At 44.1% G+C, this 24,546-nt stretch overlaps 1 protein-coding gene across 1 annotated transcript; it reads left to right on the top strand.

The window, feature by feature from the left end:
• LOC131313953 (uncharacterized) lies at positions 1-22,634 on the top strand. The gene is made up of 8 exons (XM_058342449.1): positions 1-19; positions 1,874-1,978; positions 2,073-2,249; positions 4,207-4,295; positions 4,448-4,509; positions 21,814-21,916; positions 22,172-22,288; positions 22,384-22,634. Exons 1-8 carry the CDS (start codon positions 1-3, stop codon positions 22,504-22,506), a joined length of 795 nt encoding a protein of 264 aa, XP_058198432.1. The 3' UTR covers positions 22,507-22,634.
• Positions 22,635-24,546: the final 1,912 nt, after the last annotated feature.

The raw sequence follows: 24,546 nt of genomic DNA, 5'->3' as shown, positions 1-24,546 counted from the left end.
ATGGGCAAACCTCAGGGAGGTAATCCATACTTTGCTCAACATTCAATGTGTTGTCTATATGTAAGGGTCATAGCCTGACGACCCGTGACCCATTCAAAGCCCGCCCGACCCGTCGGACTATTGCCTGGCCCAAGCCCGTTCAACAGGCAAGCTAGCACAGTCTGACTTCTTCATGGGCCGGGCTTGGGTCTAGAGATTTTTGCTTGGCCCACCCACCAGATAGCCCAAAAATCACATAAGACTCATTTTTTAGCGCACATGCACTGTATAATCTTCTTGCATAGTATAATTAGACCTAAGTAACAGGTCGTGTCGGGTCGTGTTTGTGTCGTGTCAGTCGAGTTCGTGTTACAAATCACCCAATCCGAACCCAACCCATTTAGAATTCGTGTTTCTCGAATTGTGTCATTTTAGTGTTTCGTGTCAAAAATGCTCAACCCTAACCCATTAACTTAGTGTCCGGTTCGTGTCATGTTTTCGTGTTTGTTGCCCAACTCTATATAGAATTACAGATATATATATATTCGTGTTAATGGTGACACAGATTAGTAACCGTATTGGTCGTGTCAATTTCGTGTCTCGCATGTTCAACCCGAACCCGACCCATTTAAAATTTATGTTCTCGAGTCGTGTCATTTTCGTGTTTCATGTCAGAAATATTCAACCCTAATCCGTTAACTTCGTGTCTGGTTCGTGTCGTGTTATCGTGTTTCGTGTCCATTGCCTAACTCTAAGGATAATCACCCAAAACCCATTTTTTCTGCCACACCGGAGAGTTCGCACGCATGCACATACCACTTTTTATCACCCAAGGACACATGAGCCACATGGCACTTTTCACACAAAAGCAGTGAACAATTCAATTGACCGTTGGTAGTAAACAAAAGCAGTGAGCAATATTTGGGCTAGCCCGTGAGGCCGTGAACAATTCAAGCCCAAGGAAATTCAATTTAATTTAAGAAGCGGCAGTGCACAATTCAATTCAATTCAAGACCAAGGAATTCTAGCCCGTCCGCCAGCCCGACCAACTTTTGGCCTGCTAGCCCGTCAATTGGGTAGCCCATGGGCGGGCTTAGGTAGTGATTTGAGATATGTAGCTCAGCCCGCCCGCCCAGCAAAAAAGAGAAAGCCCGAACGGCCCAGCCCGTGGCAGACTTGGGTAGTGAGTTGGCGGGTTGGGCCGGCCCGGCCCGGCCCGATGATGACCTTTGTCTATATGTTATGAACTAATTTACCTAATCAAGTTAAAGACATGGTCTAATTATCTGTTTTATTCCCGTTATCATCCAAAGTTTTGTACAAGCTTTTATTCTTTCATCTTTTCTCGATACAGTGGCGGTTTGTGAATGTTATAATTCCTTGTTTTCTTTTGTGTGGGTTTCGGTCATGGACTCGGTAATCTATCCGGACCACCAGTAATCGAGGCCTCATATCGGCACGGTCTATAGGATCATACAGGCGGGCCAGTGTATATCCTTCTATTCACTCGCTCGGCGCCAAGCCTCCTGTTGACACTTCGGTTAATTACCGAAGCATGCATCCCGTTATGGTCTCTGGAAAGGATGTAGCATAGCAAGAGGGGACCAAGAGCGACACGTGGCGCAAAGGATCATCTAGGCCAGGTTTGGCTATGTGCTCTGTAACCGCCTTATCCGATGCGTCATTTGTGATGTCACCCGAGGAGGTTACCCGAGTGTATCCTTCACGCGCTAGCTTGGAGCCCAAGTAAACCTAAGTCTATAAATACAAAGGGATACTCATCTTGGAGAGGTATGTCATTCATTCCTAACCCAAGACCTAAATCTCTCTCCTTACGTCTAACTTGATCGTCGGAGGGTCACTGGGCTATACAAGCCCTAGTGACTTGTTGCAGGTTCAGAAGCAGGTCCACGGAGCAACGGAAGAGGAATACTAACTCAGGTCAAGGTCCCAACAAATCGAACCCCTACATCTTTCAACTTGCGAATTCAAATGGACGGTTGTTTGCTTTCCTTAGCATAGACATATGTCTTACTTCGAAATAGCTTCATAGATATGATCATATTTTGACTAATGTTCATTTCCTCCTACAGTGATAAGGGCTCCAGGCATGGATGAGCTAAAGGTTCCCCTGAGTAAACCTTGTGAAATTGCTGATAGTGTCTCAGCGTGGGAGTGGTCTGGCTCTGCATTTGATGAAAGGAATGAAGAGTCCAAATGGTTCTCGAATTATCTTGGGAAACCCAGTCGGCTAGTGCGTTTTAATGAAGGTACCACTCAACTAAGAACTGGTTATAACTGATTATTGAACCTTATGCCTGCAACTGTGAATGGAAAAGCATTCTCCAATCTCGGTATAGCCTAGCCAGAACTAACATTGTGGTCCTGATGCTAAAATGAAAGTTTTAAGGGTAGCTTACTTCTCAAAGGGGGTTTATGCACGCCAAATCATCTCATAGTCATTGTATAAAATGTGGATGAACCGCTATACAAACATGAAACAGTATGATGTTTAATCTACAAATATTAAAAATGTGATATATATTGATCACTAGACATGTAATAGGTATCACTGTCTTTCATTAGATTAGAAGGAGATCAGGAAACCTAACAGAACCATAACCCTCTTCCCCCTTCTCTGTCTCTCCTCGTTATTGCCCCAAGCAGGTCTCACCCTTTGTTGATTTTTGGATAACAATGTGTTTGGCTCCGAAATGGCTCAAGGACTGAGCGGGCGTGCCAAGACTTGTCGCGTCTAACGTAAAGGGTTGAGCGTCCCTTTTCTGACTTCTAGATCTGAGAGGGCGATAGTGCTGCAACCTAAGGGCTGGATTGCAGTGAAGGTCCGTGGTTTTGCCTCTTCGTGCGAGGACTTAATAATTTTCTAACCGTGTAGGAAAGAAAGTAACAGCGTAGAATTACTTTACTATATCGTAATAATAAAGTAAGGGATGAAGAGAAATATGAATAACTTTATTATGTTTCGTAATAATAAAGTTGGGGTACAAGAGAGATAGAAACCCGAATTACTTGGTGAAGTAATTGAGTGAGGGTGAGAAAATAGAGATAGTTGCTTCGCTGGGAAGGTTTTGGTTTTAAGCGTTGAACTTGATTGGTGTGTGAACCCTTTTTTCTTTTTGTCTTCTAGTATTTATAGGCCAAGGGTCTTCGATTTTCTGCATGTAAAGGGCTTGCTGTCCTCTTCTCATGGCACCATGTGTCTTTTGTAACTTCCCCTTCATGAGATCATGGGTAATGGGTAGTTATTGAAAGTTACAAAAGATCATGGGCAAATAATGCACTGGTCCAGATCTGGGCCGATTATCCCGCCTTCGCCACGAGCTGACATGTGTCCCGAGTAGCCTCCAGATCTTGCCAAGTGTCCAAAATAACTACCCACTAACATATTTAGTGGGATCATGGGTGGTTATTGGAGGTTTAAAAGAAAAACCCACATGTTTTCTTTTACCATGAGAAGTTACTAGAAGTTAAACGAGAGCAATGGGCCACCCTCTTCCCTCTTTTCGTGGGTATCAAAGAGTAGTGGGCCATTTGACCAAGTCAAATGGCCATGTGGCAAGTATTCTCACTAACTTGTTTCCTTTTCTTCCGTGGATCAACAGGAGCAACTATTGCAAAACACTAAGCATTTACCCACCTTCCACTTTTTATGAGACTCTTGGGTAATGGCCCGTTTAATTAAATTAAATGGCCTTTTTATATGTTTATCCCACAAAAACACCTAATTAACTTCCATGGGTCATGGGCCAACTAATTCCTTTTTGCAAATAGGCCCAGAAACACTAAGCCCATGGCCGAATTACATTAAAATTAACCGGGCCCAATAAATATTGTCTTGGCCCATTAATTTTAATCCAATACCTCTTTATTTTTGGCCCAATTTAATTAAAAGATAATTAAATGGCCTTCCAACGCTTGCCCAGGACTGGGTGCCAAAAACGGGTGTAAACACAATGTCAACCCTCAAAAGTAAATAAACCAAGCAATTAACAAAAGAAATAAGGAACTGCTTTGGTTACCTTTCTAACACCTCTAATTTCAAATTCCGAACGTCTAAAGGAATGATTTGGCTACCCATCTTTACAAACTAGATTTTTGTTCTTGTTGACCCCATCTTAGGACAAAACGAAGCAATATTAGATCACTTTATGTTACGGAGCTCTATTTGGTGACTCTCACATGAATTTTTGGTTGGTTTTCATGCAGTGACAGAGACCAAGGTTGTAGACCCTAATTATGTTCGCGGGCACAAAACTATGTTTTCAGACAGGTATCCATTTCTCCTGCTATCCCAGGCGAGGAATGCTGGAGTTAGGACTTGTAGGCTGTATAGGGATAATATACTCGAGGCGGGAGTTCAGGAAGGAATATAGAACAAGAACAGTCTCAAACAATTTTTTTTTAATAAAATACAGAGTTCTGAACTCTTTCATTTTATCTTTTACAGGAATCATTAAACACTCTGAATAAGCTTCTCAAGCCCTTACCAGTCAACTGTTTCAGACCCAAATATATTTTTGGACCATTTCTTATAACTAGTCGTTTTGCCACGTGCGTTGCACGTGGTTTGTTTGAAGCCCAAGTACCGCTGAATTTGTAGTTCTTTTTGGAGCGGGTATGTCATTGAGATCGAGGTCGTAAATATTCTTTGTCATTCGGTATGGAAGGAACTGCCGCTTGGTCTCGGGCTTTGATTAAAATAAATTGGGTTAAGACTTATTTTCTTTTCTTTTTGGGCTAATCTTATTTTAACTTAGCCTGAATTTACTTCCACGGTTTTGCACCCAAATCGAAGCGGTGCGTGGCTAATGTCTTCCTAACTAAACCAGTGCATGGCTTTTCAAATGTGGACCAGTGGCTAATGTCTTCCTAACTAAACCAATGCATGGCTTTTCAAATATGGACCAGTGCAGTGCGTATTACAAACTGTATATTACAACTAATTAGCCCAATGGAAAAACAGATTGAACAACAACAGTAAACGGGATCGAAAATACAACTCACAAACTGTCGACTCCGAAAATAAGTAGATCAAGTCTAACGAATGGGTCACTGTGTCCTTAAAAGCAGATTTTGCCCTTGCCAAGGTGCTCACGATTTTGGTCGTCCATTTCCCAACGATCTTTATGCACGCAAACGCAATACTTCGAATGCATGCCCCACGGACAGAAACTATGCAGAGCTCTCTCGGACTATATATGCGGAAGTGTATGTGTGCTCTCTGATTTTTGGAGGCATGAAATGACTGTACACAATCTGTTTATATAGGCATGCAAATGACTATCCGAAATTGTACCATTCAGTTCACAGAGGTCATGATCAAAAAGTAGCAATGGTTCAAAACCAACTGATGCAATGTTCCAAACCTTGCACTGGTTCGGTTCATTACTGAAAAGCCACGCACTGGTCCATATTCGAAAAGCCATACATGCAGTGAGGAAGACATTAGCCACGCACCACTTTGAATTGGGTGAATCAGACTGTGGGGCTCCGTTCCAGATGGTTCGTCCTTTTTGAATGGTGGTTCGGGGTTAGCTCCTGTCTGCTTTGCTCAGTCCTGCAAAACGAAACACGACTAAGAGACCACACCGGAGGTTTTCCGGAATGGCCCTCCGGTGCAAGAGTCAGTTTGCTTGCAAGGAAGAGTTTAAAGATTGGGAGCTAGGGTTTTGTTTAAGCATACCTCTTCCAAGAAGGCATAATGGGATATTTATAGGAAACCCTTCGCTTGGTCTCCAAGATTGCACCAACGCTCGACACGCGTCGGCTGATGTCACTGTTGCATCACATTTAGGGTTTTGCAACCGTTTTCATGATGAGCTGGCACCTTCACGTGCCACCATCATTGTTCTCATAACCGTTCGGATGACGTCACGACCATCATCATAGCCATGGTTGCTGTTCTGATGCGGATGAGCTGGACCGTCGGCCAAGCCATGCTTGGCACCGAGCATGTTGTGGGACCCTCGGCAGCTATCGAAACGATCGTATCCTCCTTCCCGAGCAGGTGTAGGGAATGGAGCATTAAAGGAGGTGTAATTAGAGGAACCCTCGGCAACAGGGACCCTCGGCCACGGTTGCTGATCCGAATGTCCAGGGAAAGATGTCTTGGAGTTGAAAGTAATACTAGATCACGCTCGGAATGGCCCGAGCATTCTGCTCGGCCTGCTACAATAGCCCCTCAACCCATGCCGAAGCTTTTCACTCGGTATGGGTTGATTTAAAACTTGGCCGAGCTTGAACCTTCGGCAGAGAAATCCGAGCCCCACATTGGGTAATAGCTGTCGAGTTATTCGAACGGGTGTGTTAGTTGAAAGGACATCTAGGCAGACGAGGAGACGGCTGGCATGGGCAAGGGCTTCAGTCGCCACGTGTCACGTAGAGGTTGGCGAGGGGTTCGGCGGTGAAATGATGGGCGGGAAATTCGAAAAGGCCCGCTCCGCTTATAAATAGTGGTGAAGGAGGAGAGAGAAAGTTCTTCTGCACTTTCTCTCTCTAGTGCTTGGAGCTTCTCTCTCTACATTTCCGTTCCAGAACTCAGCTTGAATCCAGATCCTCAACTTCAAGCCCCCAAATCAACCGAAATCTTCAGGTATGTCATCGATCCTTATCATTTTACTCTTTCTCTTGCTTTCCACGCTTATTTTCTGGGTTTTTGGGATGACTTTGGGGTTTTTTTGTACTGTATGAATAGTAGATTTCTGGGGAGAACGATGACGTTCATCCCTGAACTCAACCTGTTCTTCCGAGCACCCATAGGATGTCTGGGGCTCGCCGAACGATTTCTTTGATGGGGAAAATAACCGAGCGTTCCCCAACTCTCCTTATTTGCCGAACGGAGGGAGTCTTTGTAGGAGTACCGAGCCCACTATAGGTTAGCATATGACTCGTGAGCCGATAAGATGAACCGAACTTCCAAACGATTTTGTTTGCCGACGCAGATTTCAATAGCTTAATTCCCCTTTGTTCTTCTCCTAGGTCTGGCTCACGAGGTCATCGACGTGTCTTCAGACTCGGATTGCTCGAAAACCGAATCCGATCGTCAATTCCTCAGCGAACTTATCGAGTGGCGTAAACTGAGGAATAGCCGAGCGGTTGTATCTTCTTCAACGAGGATGTCGGCAACTTCCCTAATGACGGACGATTCTAACGCCGAGCGTGACTTTGAGTATGCTGCCGACGGATTTATTACGGAGCCGGAGATTAGTTTCTCTTCTGACACCCAGTCTGAGGCCGAGCCACTCGTGGGACAAGAGGCCAAGTCTAGGCTCATGTCAGGAACCGAGGCTTCAACGTCGGCGCCGAGCGATGCTGACCTCTTTGACAAGGGACTGTTATGCCCTTATGCCCACTACTTTAGTGGCGATCCGGGAGAGTATGCAGCGTTCCGTAGGAAGTACGACATTCCCAACGACGTTCTGATTCACAGAGTCAAGAGCACCGATATAAAGGACCACAGGGATCACCGTCCCGAGCACATAACCGTGCCCCTAATGGCCATCTGCGAGGCCGGGCTACGGTTCCCCCTTCACCCTTTCCTTAGAGAGATACTATGGAAGTTTAGCTTGGCTCCCCATCAATTGGCAATCAACAGTTACCGAATCATCATGTCGGTAATTGCCCTGATGGAGAGCCAAGATCTGGACTTTAAGCCGACGGACCTTTTCTTTACCTACACCATGTCTCGTCATGGTAAATCTGGTCGTCGGTATCTTTCAACCCGACCTAAAAAGAGCCCCTTGATCCAAGGTCTATCCGACACGGATAAATGGGCCGATTTTTACCTCGAAGTGCACGGAAACTTTGAGTTCGGCGACGGTCTTCGTCGGTTCGCCGTTCCGAAAGTTGCTGATACAAGACGTAATCAGACCGAACGTGCTTAAGTCGTTTATTACGCTTTACTTTTGTCTTCTCTTCTCATGAGAGTATTTCTTGAATTGCTGTTGTTTTTGCAGAGCTCGGTCCTATATCGAAGGGACTCAATACAAATTCCCGAGAGAAAGCTTGCGACACACTTCTCGCCCAAGCTTGCCGACACGCTCCAACCCTTCTCGACTACAGACCTTCATACAAGGGCGTGCTAAGACGGAAAGAGAAGAGTAAAGAAGCCGAAACCGAACCAAGGAAGAAGAAAGCAGGTGCCTCCAAGACAACCGGAGCATCGAAAAAGGGGGGAGCTTCTAACATTGAAAACGTTCGGGAGAAGCGGCAGCAAGGTGTACGGTTGCCGAAGATCGGATATACCGCCGAGGAGTGGCTCACTCCCTTTAAATCCGACGATTTAACTGACGCTGCTGCCCAAGACATGTCGAGAAGAAACATCCCAAGGCCAGTGATACCGACAAAGTCGGCAAACCCGGCTCGGAACCGAGGCTCTTCGGACCAGCAGCCCCAACAGAAAGAAAAGAGACAGAAGACATCTGAGGATGTTCTTCCGTCGAACCCTTCTCAGTCAGCTCCCTCGAGCGTTGCCCGAGCCTCTCCTCCCAAGGAGCAAAGGAATCTTTTCGAGCCTCACATCGATCTTACCGACCCTGCAACCGAAGCTGCAATCCGACGGCAATTCAGCCCTTCCTACACAATGTCTGACGGAAGGGTCTTGCAATTGAGTGATTCCGTTAAGGAAGAACCAAACCTTGCAGTGACGCTCCTTAGGGGTCTAGCTCTCCCGAGAGACTATGATCAAGTGCCAACCGACCTGATCCCAGGGCTCGGGGAAATGTGCTCGCATCTTGTGCCGGTATTACTTGTGCTTACTTTTGCTTAGTTTTTGTACTTGTGACTTTTGCTTTGTACTTGCCTTGTGGTAATCTTTTACTCCCATGTTCTGACAGGCTGGACAGGCTGCCCTGAAAGCCTATGACAAGGCCACCAAGGTCTCGGCCGAGCGTGAACGGTACAGGTCTGACCGAGATTCCTACCGAACCAAATGGAGGATCTCAGATCAGCAGGCAAAAGATGCGGAGGTAGAGCTGGAGCGATTGAAGAAGGAGCTGGCCGACGTTAAGGCTGCTGCCGAGGCTGATGCCGAAAAGATGAGGGTGGAAGAGAAAGAGAAGCTCAAGGCTGCCGACGCCAAAGGCTATGAGGCTGGAATAAACCGAGCCGCGCTGGAGTATACCCAGATTGCTCAAAAGATGGTAAACGACGAACTCGAAGCTCGCTTACCTGACTTCTTCAAGCTGGGGTATTCTGTCGGTGCCGACGCCATGGCTGGTGTTATGGCGATTCAGTCTAAGTCGGGTTTTCTGAAGCAACTTCCCGAGCCGGCATTGCCTGACCTTGACCTTCCATACACGGAGGAGGAGTGTCAGCCTCTTCCTTCTGAGGATGATGATGAAGAGATGACCGATGTGCCTGCCATCGATCAACAGGAGAAGATTGCCGATGCTGAAAGCCATCCCGAGGCTCAAGATAAAGTTGCTGAAGATGCCCAAGTTTAGGATTCGCTTTAAGTTTTATTTTGTTTTGTTTCTGAATATTTTTGAACTTTGCTTTTGGACTGGATGGCTCCGAACGTTTAGGATTTGCCATGCCAGATGTAATAGTTTTAAGGGGGTCGGCGTCGAACGTTTTACCAAGCCGAGCCCTCTTGGTAGGAGATTTTGAATTTTAAGTTTGTGTTTAAATGACTTAGAAAAAGTTTTCAACTTTGTTATTGTACTGAATATTTCTTCATGCCTTAGAAATATTTTCTGAGTTTGCTTCGCCGAAGGTCAAGCAGCCTTGGCTTGTTTCCAGGTTTATTTACTTGTAACACCCCCTGCGTTGGTATAAGGCTCGGCTTCAAATGCTAGTCTTGTGCCAACGTAATATGTTAAGTAAATGTCTTAAGTGGCAATTTGTTCAAGTCAAAGTATGAACATAGCCGAACCAATAAGTTTAATCGAGTTGTGGCTGGAAATCAAATTGTCCGAGCCATAACATGTTTGTTCTAAAGAAATCCGAACGTAGCTGTAATTGTCAGAATACCGAGCTTATACTGATTGATGTTTGAATCATTGTAATCAAATACAGAGAACATTGATGCTTCAGAAGTAGGAGATACTTTTCATTAAAAAGATTGCCAAGACAAGTACAGCACTTTGGTAAGAGAAAGGTAATAGACTTGACAGGTGGTGTGGTAGAGTGCGACCGACGAGAGAGTTCAAAGGTAGGCCTTCCTGAGGTTCAGAGCTGTAACGCCCCCAATTTTGGGTACGTTAAGAAGACAATTTATTGATAAAATCTATAACGCCCTGAATTTTGGGTACGTTAAAAGGACATTTTATTGATAACATCAAATGGAGTCTGGCTCTTATTACAACAAATACTCTTACAAGAGTTCAATATTCACACAATGAAGGGGGGTCCTACGGTTCCTAACTACAGCTCCTCAGCTCCTCCATTCTTGCCAGCTCCTCAGCTCCAAAGCCTCCACGGTGATTTGCTTACCCTGATCATCTACAAAATCTGACACATTATACCAGCGTCGCCACCGATATAATATGTCAGGGTCACCAAAAGGCAACACCGTGAGCTACAAAGCTCAGCAGGACAAACCCATACCCGCTAACCCATAACTTATAAACAAAGCTATAATACAACATCAATTTCCACATGATAAGTATATACACAGTTAATCAATGACACATCCACATTCATTAATCATCTATCGTTGGTGTCCAAGAATTTCGTATTTCTCCTACGCGACTCATCGTAGACCGTGTCAACATTTTCATTTACAAAACAATCTTTCAAAAATCATTTGTTTACACAAAACATTTGCATTGGTTCCGTACCGCAGATAACCAAGCTACACACCCAACTTTTTTTTTTTTAAAATCATTAGCATTGGCTCCGTACCGCGGATAACCAAGCTACCCAACCTTTTAAAACATTTGCATTGGCTCCGTACCGCGGATAACCAAGCCATACCTCACCATGGTTCCGCCGCTCCGGGTTCCCATGGGAACGCACACAATTCAAAACCCTCGGTTCCGCCGCTCCGGGTTCCCGAGTCTCCCACAATGGTTCCGCCGCTCCGGGTTCCCAATTGGGGGTTTTCGAAATCTAAAAACCTCGGTTCCGCCGCTCCGGGTTCCCGAGTATCCCCACAATGATTCCGCCGCTCCGGGTTCTCATTGGGTTTTTCAACACACACCACACAATGGGCTACCACGTCCGGCCACATTGCGGTTTTCGAAAATTCAAAACCTTTCCGCCGCGCCGGGTTCCCATTGGCACACAAAAATATTTGCATTGGCTCCGTACCGCGGATAACCAAGCATACACACCCAACCTTGGTTCCGCCGCGCCGGGTTCCCAAGTATCCTCACAATGGTTCCGCCGCGCCGGTTTCCCATTGGCACACAAAAAATATTTGCATTGGCTCCGTACCGCGGATAACCAAGCTACACACAACCTACCTCGGTTCCGCCGCGCCGGGTTCCCGAGTATCCTCACAATGGTTCCGCCGCGCCGGGTTCCCATTGGCACACAACCTCACAATGGTTCCGTTTTTCCTGGATCCCATTGGAACACACACAAAACACACACCACACAATGGGCTACCACGTCCGGCCACATTGTGGTTTTTACAATCCACGCAATGGGCTACCATGTCCGGCCACATTACGAGTTTTCATACACACAACGGGCTACCATGTCCGGCCACGTTGCGGTTTTCAAAACAGTTCATCCTTTTCAAACGTATCTTTTACGCACGCACACAACTCACATAATGCCACCCAAAACCGGTCATTATGTAGTTTCAAAATATTTTCTTCCTCGAAAAATATTTCCTTTCTTTAACCACACCCTAGGTGTCATGTTTCTACTTTCTCGATTCTCGTGTCTCGTTACATGCAAAGACTCCGCGGTAGGACAAACGTAAGCAAGAATCATCCTAACAAGATCATCCAATTCTATATTACTCATCACGCTCAATTACTACTTATAGCATAACGCCACATGTACGGACGCCTTTGGAGTGTATCACTTATGCTTTATTCAAAGCACAACGCCACATGTACGGACGTCTTTGGAGTGAAATCACTTATGCTTTATCACATACCACAAGTAATACAAGCAACTCATATACGCATACTCATAACTATCTTAAATATCAAAATATGAATACTTCTTAAACAAATGATAAGTACGTAAATAAAGATAACCTACTTTCTATCATACAGTTCTATCTTAGTAATTCAAAACGACAACGTAAGTAAGTAATTAGGAAGTAAGTAAGGATTTCCTTACATATACGTTGAGATGGTGGACAAGGGATTCTACCTTACTTCTTGGCGGTAGTCGGCTACGGAAGGTTAGTCGGCTACGGAAAGTACGTCGGTGGTCGGGCGGAGTAACTTCCTACGGTATGCTCCCGGTAGCTTCGAAAGAGAAAGGTTTCTCTCGAAACTTCTACTTGACTATTACTACTACTACTTTTGGATCGAGAGGGTGGTCGAGTGGCGGTCTAGTGGCGGCCTAGGTTGAGTTTCTTTGAAGAACTTAAGAACTACTCAAGAACAAAGGAAGAACAAAAGAAAGAACAAGAATTTCTAGAGAGAAGGAAGAGCAATGAGAAGGTGTGAGTTCAAAGGCAAACATGGGGTGCTATTTATAGGCAAAATTCTTGGCTCCCTCTCCTCTCCATGGCCGGCCCCCCTCTCTCTCTTTCTTCCTCAATTTTTGACACATGGCAAGCACTCATGGAAGGTCAAAGGCTAACCCTAGGCTTGCATGGCTAAGATGTGTACCAAGGATGGGATTATGGAAGATTTGTTGGAAGATTTGGAGACAAAGGTACAAGATTTGTTTTGAACAAATCCTAGAAGTACAAATGGGAGTTATATTTGGTTAGGAGAAAGATTCTCCATGGACTTGAAAGATGAAGAAAGATCATGGAAGATCAAGGTAGGTACAAGTCTACTTCCTTCTTCCTTCCTCCTCTCTCTCTCTCTCTCTCTCTCTCTCTCTCTCTCTCTCTCGGCATTCTCTCTCCCTCTCTCTCTCTCTCTCTCAAGTACACACACACACACACATATATATATATGTATATATATATATATATATATATTAGAAAGAATAAGAAAGTACAAGATTCACAAAATCTAAAATCCCAATAAAGAAATACAATTAGGCACATGCCCCTTTAAATAAATAAACTAGGGTACTTTGTAATCTAGGAAGATCAACTCCCCAATAAATTAATCCAATTGGGTACAAAACCCCAATATAAAATAATATAGGAGTACTTAGGAAAAAGATTTGGGCTTTTACCCAATGGATAATAAATCCCCTAACTTTTATTGTCCAATGGACAATAGCTACAAGGAAAACTTTTATATTAAAATAATCGAGGAGTACTTTTTAAAGCATGTGACAAAAGCCCTATATTAAATATAGGTGTGGTACCAAGTACCCCAATTAAATAAAAATGCTAGGATTCTCCCCATTAAAATAATAATAAAGTACAAGTCAAATCAACTTTATTTGGAAGGTTCACTAGTCACATCGGTACTTTGTTTTGGTCAAAAGAGTTATTACCCAATGGTTACTAACTTCCCTAATGGTTATTACCCAATGGATAATGATTTCCCTTGCGGTTAATAACCATTGGACAAAAGAGTACAAGTACCTTTCATTAAAATAATATTTAAAAAAAAAAGACTACATGTACTTTTTGGAATAAAAAGTTTATTATCCAATGGACAAAAATTACCCTTGTAGTTATTAACCAATGGATAATGGAGGGGTGGAAGAATACCCAATAAACAAGATTAAAAGTACTAGCACATGTATTTATAAACCCATTAAAATATTATATCCTTGTACTTACCAAAATATAATAAAGGAAAGACTATTGTCCAATGGGTAAAAATTACCCTAACCATTATGGACCAATGGATAAAGCAAAAGGTTCAAAAGTTTCAAAAGGTCCAAAAGGTTCATCTAGTAACTAGGTGACTTGGTTGCTCGGTTCTTCCAACTAGTCGGTTGGAAACTAACCGAATTGGTCACGTAGGGTTTCTAGTCGAGAATTTAATCAACGACCAAAAATCTTACTACGATGAAATAAACGAGAAATCATATAGTCACTCAAGAGAAAATAAGTAATTCAAATAAAATTCAAATATTTAACGAAATTTTCATAGACCAAAATTCAAGGGCGTTACAAGAGCATTCCAGGGATTTTCAATTTCCCTTCCTTCTTTGTCTTCTAACTTATACGAGCCATTGCCGACCTCTTTAATCACCCTGTAGGGTCCTTCCCAATTTGGTTTGAATTTTGTCTTTTGATTGGCTCGGACAACCTTCCTCCAGACCCAATCATCGGTTCTGAACTTCTTAAGCCTTACGCTTCGATTGTAGCCCCGAGCGACTTCTTGTTGATAGTTGGCTAACTTGAGCTGAGCATCGTCTCGCTTTTCTTCGGCTAAGATTAGCTCGGTGGCCACTGCATCATTGTTAGATTCTAGATCAAAAGTTTCGGTGCGCAGGGTCAGGAACTTTGATTCCAGTGGTATGACAGCCTCCATGCCGAAGGCCATTGCAAAGGGAGTTTGGCCGGTAGAGCGTCTGGGAGTGGAGCGGTAGGCCTAAAGGACCCTAGGAAGTTCTTCGGCCCATTTTCCTCGTTTAGAGTCCAGCCGACGTTTGATGCCAGCGCAAACAGTCTTGTTAGTGGCTTTGGCCTGGCCGTTGCCCTGGGGGTAGGATGGGGTTGAATTGAAGAATCTAATTCCGAACTCAGCACAGAGTCCAGTTAATTCCTTACCGACGAATTGGGAGCCGTTATCCGATACAATAGCATAAGGCACGCCGAACCTTGTGACGATGTTCCTCCAAACGAATCGCCGAACGTCTGTTTCAGTTGTTGTGACTAACGGTTCGGCTTCCACCCATTTTGAGAAGTAATCCGTTGCAGTGATCAAGAACTTGAAGCCCCCAGGGGCAGTTGGAAGTTTGCCTACTATATCCAAGCCCTACTGAGCAAAGGGCCATGGACTAGTGATAAGTTTGAGAGATTGAGCGGGTTGCCTTGGTATGGGGGAGAAAAGTTGGCAAGGCTTGCACTTTTTGACCACTTCTTCACAATCCTTCTTCATTCCTTTCCAGAAGTATCCCTGACTGAGAGCTCTTTGACATAGGGAACGGCCGCCAGAGTGACAACCGCAACTGCCAGAGTGGAGCTCGGTTAAAATAATTGGGACCTCGGTTGGGTGAACAACTCGAAGATATGGCCCAGTGAAGCTTTTTCTGTAGAGTTGGCCGAGCTCAGAGATCCAATAGTAGGCCGCTTTGCTGCGGACACGGTGGGCCTCCTTTTTGTCCGAGGGAAGCGTATCGTCTTTGAGGAACGAGACGATTTCATCCATCCAGCTCGGGCCGAGGGAAATGTTGAATACTTCTTCCGAGACTTCGAAGCTCGGTTGGTGAATTTCGCCGAAGCTGATGTGTCGGTATTCAGATGCTTTGCTTACCGAGGCCAAACTTGCAAGAGCATCGGCATGAGCGTTGTTCTCTCTATTGATCTGTTCGATTTGGAATCCTTTGAACCCTCGGATTAGCTCTAGAGCGGTAGCTTGATACTTAATCATTCTTGGGTCCCGAGCTTCATAATCACCTGTTACTTGATTGACGATCAGCTGAGAGTCGCAGAATACTTGTAGATCTTCAACTTGTAAACTTGCCGCGGCTCGAAGAGCAGCAAGTAGAGCTTCATATTCGGCTTCGTTGTTTGTGGCTTAGAAGTTGATTGTGATAGCACTTTCATGAAGGACGCCACAAGGGTTTACAAGAACGACCCTTGCGCCCGAGCCGTTGCTGTTTGATGCCCCGTCGACATGTAACTTCCAAACGTCTCCGCTAAATAAGTTCCAAACTTTCCGAGCCTCTTGTTGTTCCAGCATCCCGTAATTAGGCTTTACCAGTGTTTCCTCGTCCGGGCTTCCAGGGGTGAATTCAGCAATAAAGTCTGCCAATACTTGTGCCTTGATTGCAGTTCGAGGCTCAAAGTGGATATCAAAATTTGCTAATTCGACCGCCCATTGAGATACTCTGCTAGATAGATCAGCCTTCCTCAAGAGGTTCTTAAGTGGAAACTCCGTGAGAACTATGATGGGGTGCTCTTGAAAATAAGGGAGCAATTTCCGAGCTGCTGTAACCAATGCTAGAAGAAGCTTCTCCAATGGCAGATATCTAGTCTGTGCTGGGAGCAAGGTTCGGCTAGAAAAGTAGATTGGTTGGTCCTCAAGGCCTTCCCGTCGGACAAGTGCCGAGCTCACGGCGTGTGGAGAGACAGCCAGATAAAGATGAAGAGTTTCGAAAGCTACTGGTTTGACAAGAAGAGGGGCCGAACTGAGATAAGATTTCAGCTCGGCGAGGGCTGCATCACAATCTTCCGTCCACTTGAAACTTCGTCGGCTTTGCTTCTTAAGCGTTTGGAAGAAGACATGGCATTTATCCGATGAGCGACTGATAAACCTGTTGAGAGCCGCTGCCATCCCAGTTAGCTTCTGAATTTCCCGAGGAGTGGATGGTGGTTTTAATTGCTGAATAGCTAAGATCTGGTTCGGATCTGCCTCGATACCGCGCCGAGTAACCAAGTAACCGAGGAACTTCCCTGAGCTAACTCCGAAGGCGCACTTGTCGGCGTTAAGCCGTAGCTTGTGCTTTTTCAAGATTGCAAAGACTTCGGCAAGATGAGAGAGGTGATTCTCGGCCTTGAGACTTTTCACCACCATATCGTCGATATAAGCCTCCATGATTTCTCCAATGAGAATTCCGAACAACAGGTATACCATTCTTTGGAATATGGCACCAGCATTCTTAAGGCCGAACGGCATAACCAGGTAGCAGAAGAGGCCTCTGGGTGTGATGAATGCCATCTTTTCCATGTCATCGGGATCCATGGCTATCTGGTGGTAGCCTCGGTAAGCATCCAAGAAACTCAGCCGAGCATGACCCGCCGTTGCATCTACCAGTTGATCAATTTTTGGAAGGGGAAGACAGTCTTTCGGACAAGCATCATTCAAGTTGGTGTAGTCCACGCAAACTCTCCATTTTCCATTCTTCTTTTTCACCACCACAGGGTTTGCGAGCCAAGTGGGGTATTATACTTCTTTGATGGCGCCAGCTTCGAGGAGTTTGCCAACTTCCTCATTAACTGCGTCGGCGTGAATGCTGGCTGACCGCCGAGGCTTCTGAATTACAGGCTTTGCTGATTTTGAAACTTTGAGGGAGTGCTGGATGAGCTTTGGGTCAATGCCTGGCATTTCGTACGGGGTCCATGCAAAAACTTCGATGTTACTTTTGAGGAACTGCAAGGTTTCTTCACTCTCGGCTTGGGATAGACCAGCGCCGAGCATGAAATAACGTGATGCATCCTCGTTAAGCGGGAATTTGATAAGATCCTCAACTGATTTCTCTTCAGGAAGAGATCCGACGTCTTCGAGAACTGGTTTGTCAGGGACTTCAACCCAATATACTCTTTTGGAGCTTGATGACTTTCCAATGGCCGAGACGTAACACTGTCTGGCTTGTAATTGATCTCCAAATAGGTCTTCTTGTTTGCCGTTAGCGCCAATGTACCTGACCACTTGATGGAAGGTTGAGGCGACGGCCTTAATTGAATGGAGCCAATTTCGGCCAAGGATTGCGTTGTATGGGCTCGGTGCATCTACAACGACAAATTCTTGATTAGAAGCAACCGAGCCCGTAACGACGGGGAGGGTAATCCTTCCGAGAGGCCAAACTGGAGTACCACTGAAACCAATTAAAGGGACTTCTGCTGGTAATAGGCACGACTGTGGGATTTTTAGCTCGTTGAGGAGAGATAAATACATCACTTCTGCCGAGCTTCCTTGATCAATAAGCACCCTTTTGACCGAGTGAGTTGAGATTTGGAGGGTGACCACCAGAGCGTCGCAATGGGGGGTTTGGATGCGTTGAAGATCTTGCTCGATGAAGGAGATTGACCAGGGACGCTCGAGCATTTTGACTCTTTTTGGAGCACGATCGATGGAAAAAACTTGGGTAACGCTCTCAGCTTTGACAAGCTCTTGACGAAGCTTTTTTGCTGCCTCTTTTGTTGTTGACCCATGAATAACATTGATTACTCCGACTGGGCGCGGAATAAGGTTTTGTCCACCAGCGTTCGGCTGTCTCCTCGGCGTCTTTGTCCAATCGATATGATCATCAAGAAGTCCTTATGCTGCTAGATTTTCCAAAAGTGCCTTATAGGGAGCGCAAGCCGTGGTGTAATGCCCGAGCTCATTATGGTAGGAGCATCTCTTCCGATTGTTGTTATTGCCTTCTTCTGTGTTCAATTTGGGAGGGTTTGGCCAAACAAAGAACGGTTCCCTCTCTATCGTACGGAGGAGGAAATAAATTGGCTCTTTAAAAACTGTGGTTTCAGCTATATAGTCATGAGCTTTCGGCCCCTTTTTGTCTGCCACCTTGACTGTGTTGACCTGCTTCTTCGGCTGGACAGCGACCACAGGCTTCGGTGGTGCGATTTGGGGCGTGGGGACATGAGGGCTTTGAGGTATAATTGAGTTTTGTCCTCCTTGAAGTTCTCGCTCGGCAAGGAACTCTTCGTAGGAACAAAACTGTTCTACCGTCCTCATTAGCTCATTCATTCCATGAGGCGCCCTTATTGCCAGCTCATCCAAGATCTTGCTTCCAGTTTCCAAACCATTCTTAAAATTCCTTGCCGCCCAATATTGATCAACACCGGGTATCTCGTTAAATAGTTGCCAGTAACGTTCGGCATACTTCCGAAGCGTCTCGCCGGGCCTCTTTCTCATCTGGGCTAAGGCATCTTCTTCCTTGGCTTGCTTGTTGCTAGTGATGAACCGATAGTTAAAAGCTCTTTCAAGCTCTTTGAAACTATGGATCGATCCAGCCTCTAATTGGTTGAACTAAAGCAAGCCGAGGCGCCCAAGACTTAAGGGGAATGCTTTGCACATGATGGCATCGTCGTCGGTGACGCATGAGATGGTGCTTCTGTAGCTGATGAGATGGGTGTATGCCTCGGTCGTGCTGGGATCGAACTTCTGGAATTTTGGAAGATGTAGACCTAGCTTCGGCAAAGTGGCTTGGATCTTGGCCGAGAAGGGTGATTCTGTCAGCTTTTTCAATTGGTAATCGTGGGTTGGCCGAGGGGGAAGACCTTCCCGAGCGTTTCGAGACTTCTTTGATGCTCGGCATTCCTGTTCCCTTTGTTTTCCTTCGTTCTCTTCCTGCCGACGTTGAAATCCCCTCTCCCTTTTCTCTATGGGGACCTTTCTGTACTCTTCTTCTGGAAGATTTTCGGTATGGTAAACCCTTCGTTGGCTAGGGCGATCGTCTTGCCGAACGACGATACTTACACTCCTTTCTCGGTTTAGCCTCCGAGCGCTTACTGAATTTGTTGCTCGTCCTTCGTGGGCCTTTTCCCGAGGGACTTCATCATGTTCGATCCGATGGCTCTGGGGACCTTTCCCGTTTCTTCTCGGCGTTCGGCTTCTTTGCCGTTCGGATTTGTACGGGATGAGAGCCTAATCGTTGTCTTGGAATTCCACAGTATCGTAGCTTTGGGAGCCCTGGGAGTATTCGTCTCCAGCCGATGAACTTGAGAAAACAGTATGCGGGCTCCCTTCTCGCTGTCCTTCTCTGCCTCTATGTCCCGCACCATTGCCGAGACGTTTATGAACTGGTGAGAGCTGCTGCCTAAGGCGAGCGCTATCCCCAGTTCGATGGTCTGTCAATGGTGGGTCCAGGCGGTCGTGGACTGAGATTCTTTTTGGCCACGCATCAACACCCAAAGGAGGAGGGGGTGGCAGATTTCCTCTCCGGCGCCGACCCTGAGATCCGGAGTGGGATGCCGTTGGAAATTCTTTGGCCTTAATTTTTTCGATTTCCATTCGTAGGAGGGCTACATCAGCATTGGTCTGTTCTTGTTGCTGTTCTAGCATTTGTACGTATGCTAGAGCATCTTCATTCAGGCCCACTGGACGTTGGATGGAAGAGCTCACGCCTGGAGGAGTAAATCCTGGAGGGTGAGATGGGGAGGCAGCGTTGATACCAGTTTCAGAGGTGATGTGCAAAGAGGAACTGAGGGGTTGAAAGAGAGGAGGTGGTGGTGGCGCTCCGCCCATTGTTCTTTGGAGGAGACTGGTGGAGATCTCGAGAGGTGAAGTTTTTAGGTACGAATCGAGGCGGTCGAGGTGGAGGAGCCGCCGTGGATCTGAGGATCAAGTTCACGTTGGGTTCACCAAATTGTGGGGCTCCGTTCCAGATGGTTCGTCCTTTTTGAATGGTGGTTCGGGGTTAGCTCCTGTCTGCTTTGCTCAGTCCTGCAAAACGAAACACGACTAAGAGACCACACCGGAGGTTTTCCGGAATGGCCCTCCGGTGCAAGAGTCAGTTTGCTTGCAAGGAAGAGTTTAAAGATTGGGAGCTAGGGTTTTGTTTGAGCATACCTCTTCCAAGAAGGCATAATGGGATATTTATAGGAAACCTTTCGCTTGGTCTCCAAGATTGCACCAACGCTCGACACGCGTCGGCTGATGTCACTGTTGCATCACATTTAGGGTTTTGCAACCGTTTTCATGATGAGCTGGCACCTTCACGTGCCACCATCATTGTTCTCATAACCGTTCGGATGACGTCACGACCATCATCATAGCCATGGTTGCTGTTCTGATGCGGATGAGCTGGACCGTCGGCCAAGCCATGCTTGGCACCGAGCATGTTGTGGGACCCTCGGCAGCTATCGAAACGATCGTATCCTCCTTCCCGAGCAGGTGTAGGGAATGGAGCATTAAAGGAGGTGTAATTAGAGGAACCCTCGGCAACAGGGACCCTCGGCCACGGTTGCTGATCCGAATGTCCAGGGAAAGATGTCTTGGAGTTGAAAGTAATACTAGATCACGCTCGGAATGGCCCGAGCATTCTGCTCGGCCTGCTACACAGACTATTTATATAATTAGTTTTCCAAAATTATTATTTTGCTTGTTAGTTATGCAATTAGTTGTACGTGTCTGTTGCAATTAGTTTGTAACTGTTTTATAAGTATTTTATTTATTTAAGAGGCACCCATTGGTGTTCTATTTGTAACTATTTTGTGTCGGTTGGGAAGAGGCGTAGGATGGGACAAAGTATTAATTGCAAGTGGTCGTGGCATTTGTGGAAAACAAAAAGTAGAAAACACCTTCGTACATTTAAAAGAAGTAGTATAGATTTAGCAAGCATAGTACTCTACTCATGCATTAAGTAGGCTTCTTATGAAGCGAGAACAGCAGTCAACCCCTAAGACATGCATTTAGACAATGGATATTAAGAAGGAAATGAAATGACAGAAACAAATGAAATAACGTTTGCCTTTTCTCTTCAGTATCCTCTTTTTACCATTTCCTTTTCCTCCATAAGTCCCTTAAATCCATGAACGATAGAAAGGTCCTCTAAAAGTCCAGACATCTTATTCACAAAAAAAATAGGGAAAAACTGAAAGGAAGCATACGATATTCAATTATTTAGCCCCAAATGTAGTACATTAAATATCCTTTTGCTCTACCACATTCAAGAAATTTCTTTTCTTGTCCTTTTATTGTTTCCATTGCTTGGTCCTCATCGTAATCGATATGGATAACGCGGACAAAGTTTCAGATGAGCTTATAGTGTAGTTGTCTTATATCATTTTTTTAGTCTCTGCCTACAGAACTAGTCGAGTGAATGGAAACAAGAACAATACGCGCTTAAATGCTCTCTATGAGAGAGATGTGATTGATGGGTGTGTATTAACTATATAGCATTGCTCCTGAAGTTATACGCGCTTCACAGCATCCTTGTTGATGGTTGCGAACCATTTTCTGAGGACCTATGGAAGGAGATCAAGATTAACAAGTTTACATTTCATGGTGTCAAGCTATGCTCTCCATGCAAGGTAAAAGGATATCCTTATCATTTCGTTGACAATTGATATTTTTTCTTAAGCACTTCGCTAGGTTCCATTAAAAATTAGGTTGTCCTTACAAATGATTCTTTTTTTGGAATTTGTAAATCTTGTGGTTGCCCTATTATTAAGATATGAAGGCTTGTTTTGTGTAATGGAGTTCATTAAGCTGCAGACTTCAAATCAATCAGACTTGTGATTTTCCCCATCTCAGACGTATAACCATTTGCTCTATTATTTTTTCAGATGCCCACAATTAATCAGGAAACCGCAATCCCAAGCTCTGAGTCTGTGCCAACTGTAACTCTTCCGACGTTTCGTTCAGATAAAGTTTTGCGGCCGACGAGAAAACAACAAGGCAAGGTGAGACATTACTCTGATGAAACATAATTTTCTTGGTATATTCAAGGATTTTTGTTGAATCTACGTCCTTTATAATTTTTATTCCAGGTGTACAGTACTTCGGGCAAAATATGGTATGCTTGGACTCTGTTACTGATGGGAAGGGCAAAAGGATTAAAGGGGGAGACCCTGTTTATGTCCGCAAGGTGCTTCCTTCCTGCGCTGATGCACCTGCTTGAATTCCTAAAGTACAGTACCCAACAAGACATATATAAAGTCATAGACTCATAATAATAGTAACCTTACCCTGGTTAATGATTTTTTTTTTTTTTTTATCAGCAAAAATAAATGTTCGAATGTTACCCTGGTTAATGTCATGCCATGCCACAAAATTATTACTGAATGTTCGAATAATTTCGTCTTGGGAATTGCATGTTGGTTGGTTAGACAGCTAAGTCCTGAGGAGGCAGTAAGATATCCAGCCACATATGGCACAAATTTTCTTTGCAATGAACATGTTCTTCGCCCTTTTTGCCGTTTTGCACTTAAGATCTCAGCTCACGAAGGGACTTCTTCCTTTCGATTTTAGGACTTCGATTGAATGAGAAAAGGAAGAAAGTATATGGGGTAATTTGGTTTTGAAGCTATCTCCTATTCAGTCTTGCTACATAACGAGCTTCTTTTTTCTGTTTGAGCTCTGGTTTTTTAGCAAATCACATGCTATCGGAGATCATCTTAAGTTGCATTTGGAATAGGGATTTTGATTTTCATAGTGTGTTGAGGTAAAGAGACAAGCAGAGTGTGTTCCAGCACTGCCCAATATTTTTCCTGACGATAGTGGTAAAATTAAAGTTTATTGGGTTTTGTTAATATGTGCCCCAGGGACATATGATAATAGTCAATAATGTATTCTTAAGGTATATGATAAGAACACATTAATTCTCCAAATTAATCAACTTTCATAGGGAAAGTAATGATACAGCGAGAGTATTAAATTGTGCTTTTGGGAAGATAAACTTTTTCTATTACTAGACAGAAATGCCCCTACCTTTAACATCCATGTATATGCAAATGTTTTAAGAGAAAGAAATACTCAGCGGAAAACAAATGTAATACTCCTAAAGATTTATTTCCTTTTGGAGCATGTAATAGAAAAATTGACCAGGCACGAATCCTATTTGAGATAATAGTTTGCGGGGGGTTCTTCATGAGTTTTCGAAAAAAAAAAGTCAGCAAATTACTTATCTAATATAAACTCATGAAAAAAAGGAGTGGCTATTGAGTGAGACCTAACAACTTCTCCTTGTCACTAGAAAATTTATCTGTTCAAACTTTATTATAGGCTAAAGAGTGAGTTTGGATTGTCTTAACTAATTAATTGATCTACTTTTCGCCTTTTTTTGTTTTCTTAAACTTTCGGTCAAGAATATTTTTTTTTATTAGGAAAGAAAGTAACGTTTGATTGATTAAGTCAAAAAAATTTACATAACTAATTTGTTTGATGGGAGAAAACACAACAGGAAAAGAGTAAAAACTAACACTTCAGAACTACGTAAATAATAAGTCAATTTAGGTATAAATCTTTTGCTTGGGGACTTTTTATAAAATTGGTCTATTAGAATAATCAATACTTTTTGGAGCATATGTATTATATTGGGTTTTTTCTTCTTGCTTATAATTAAACGGACTAAACAATTACTTATTGCTCTTTGGAATACCCTTGTTTGTTTCTCAAATACATGAGGGAGTCGAAAGGGCTATAAAATGGAAGCAAGTGAAAGGATAGCACAGAGGGAAAAACAAAAGGGTAATTTGGTCTCTCTAAAAAATAGTCTCTCTCATAGTCCAATACTACCTAACGTATTTATACTTTCACAGACAATCTATACAAGTGGGTTTAGTTAGTAATCATTTAACACTTAGAGCATCCGCAATGAGGATAATCAAAATCAATAACTAAAATGTGTCACGTCAGCATTTGATTATCCATTTAGTTCATAATCAAACTTAACAAACTTTACCTCCACATTGGTTATTTTTGCATTCCTATAAAAAAAAACCCCACAATACGCAATGCACCTATATCCAATTACATACGAGTTCTAATCACGCACCCGACCACACCAAATTATTCTTCTCGATGAGACGATTCTAATGTGTGGTGTTTTTTAGTTTTTTAGTTTTGAATTTGGTTATTGGGTTTGATTATTGAGTTTTGGTTATTGGTAAAAGTTGTTAAGTTTGGTTATGGAATGGGTGAAATTTAGTTATTTGCTAAA

The sequence above is a fragment of the Rhododendron vialii genome, chromosome 13a (genome assembly GCF_030253575.1).
Source record: "Rhododendron vialii isolate Sample 1 chromosome 13a, ASM3025357v1".
Lineage (NCBI taxonomy): Eukaryota > Viridiplantae > Streptophyta > Magnoliopsida > Ericales > Ericaceae > Rhododendron > Rhododendron vialii.
Note: the sequence above shows the minus strand (reverse complement) of the source record. Positions and strands in the feature narration are given on the sequence as shown.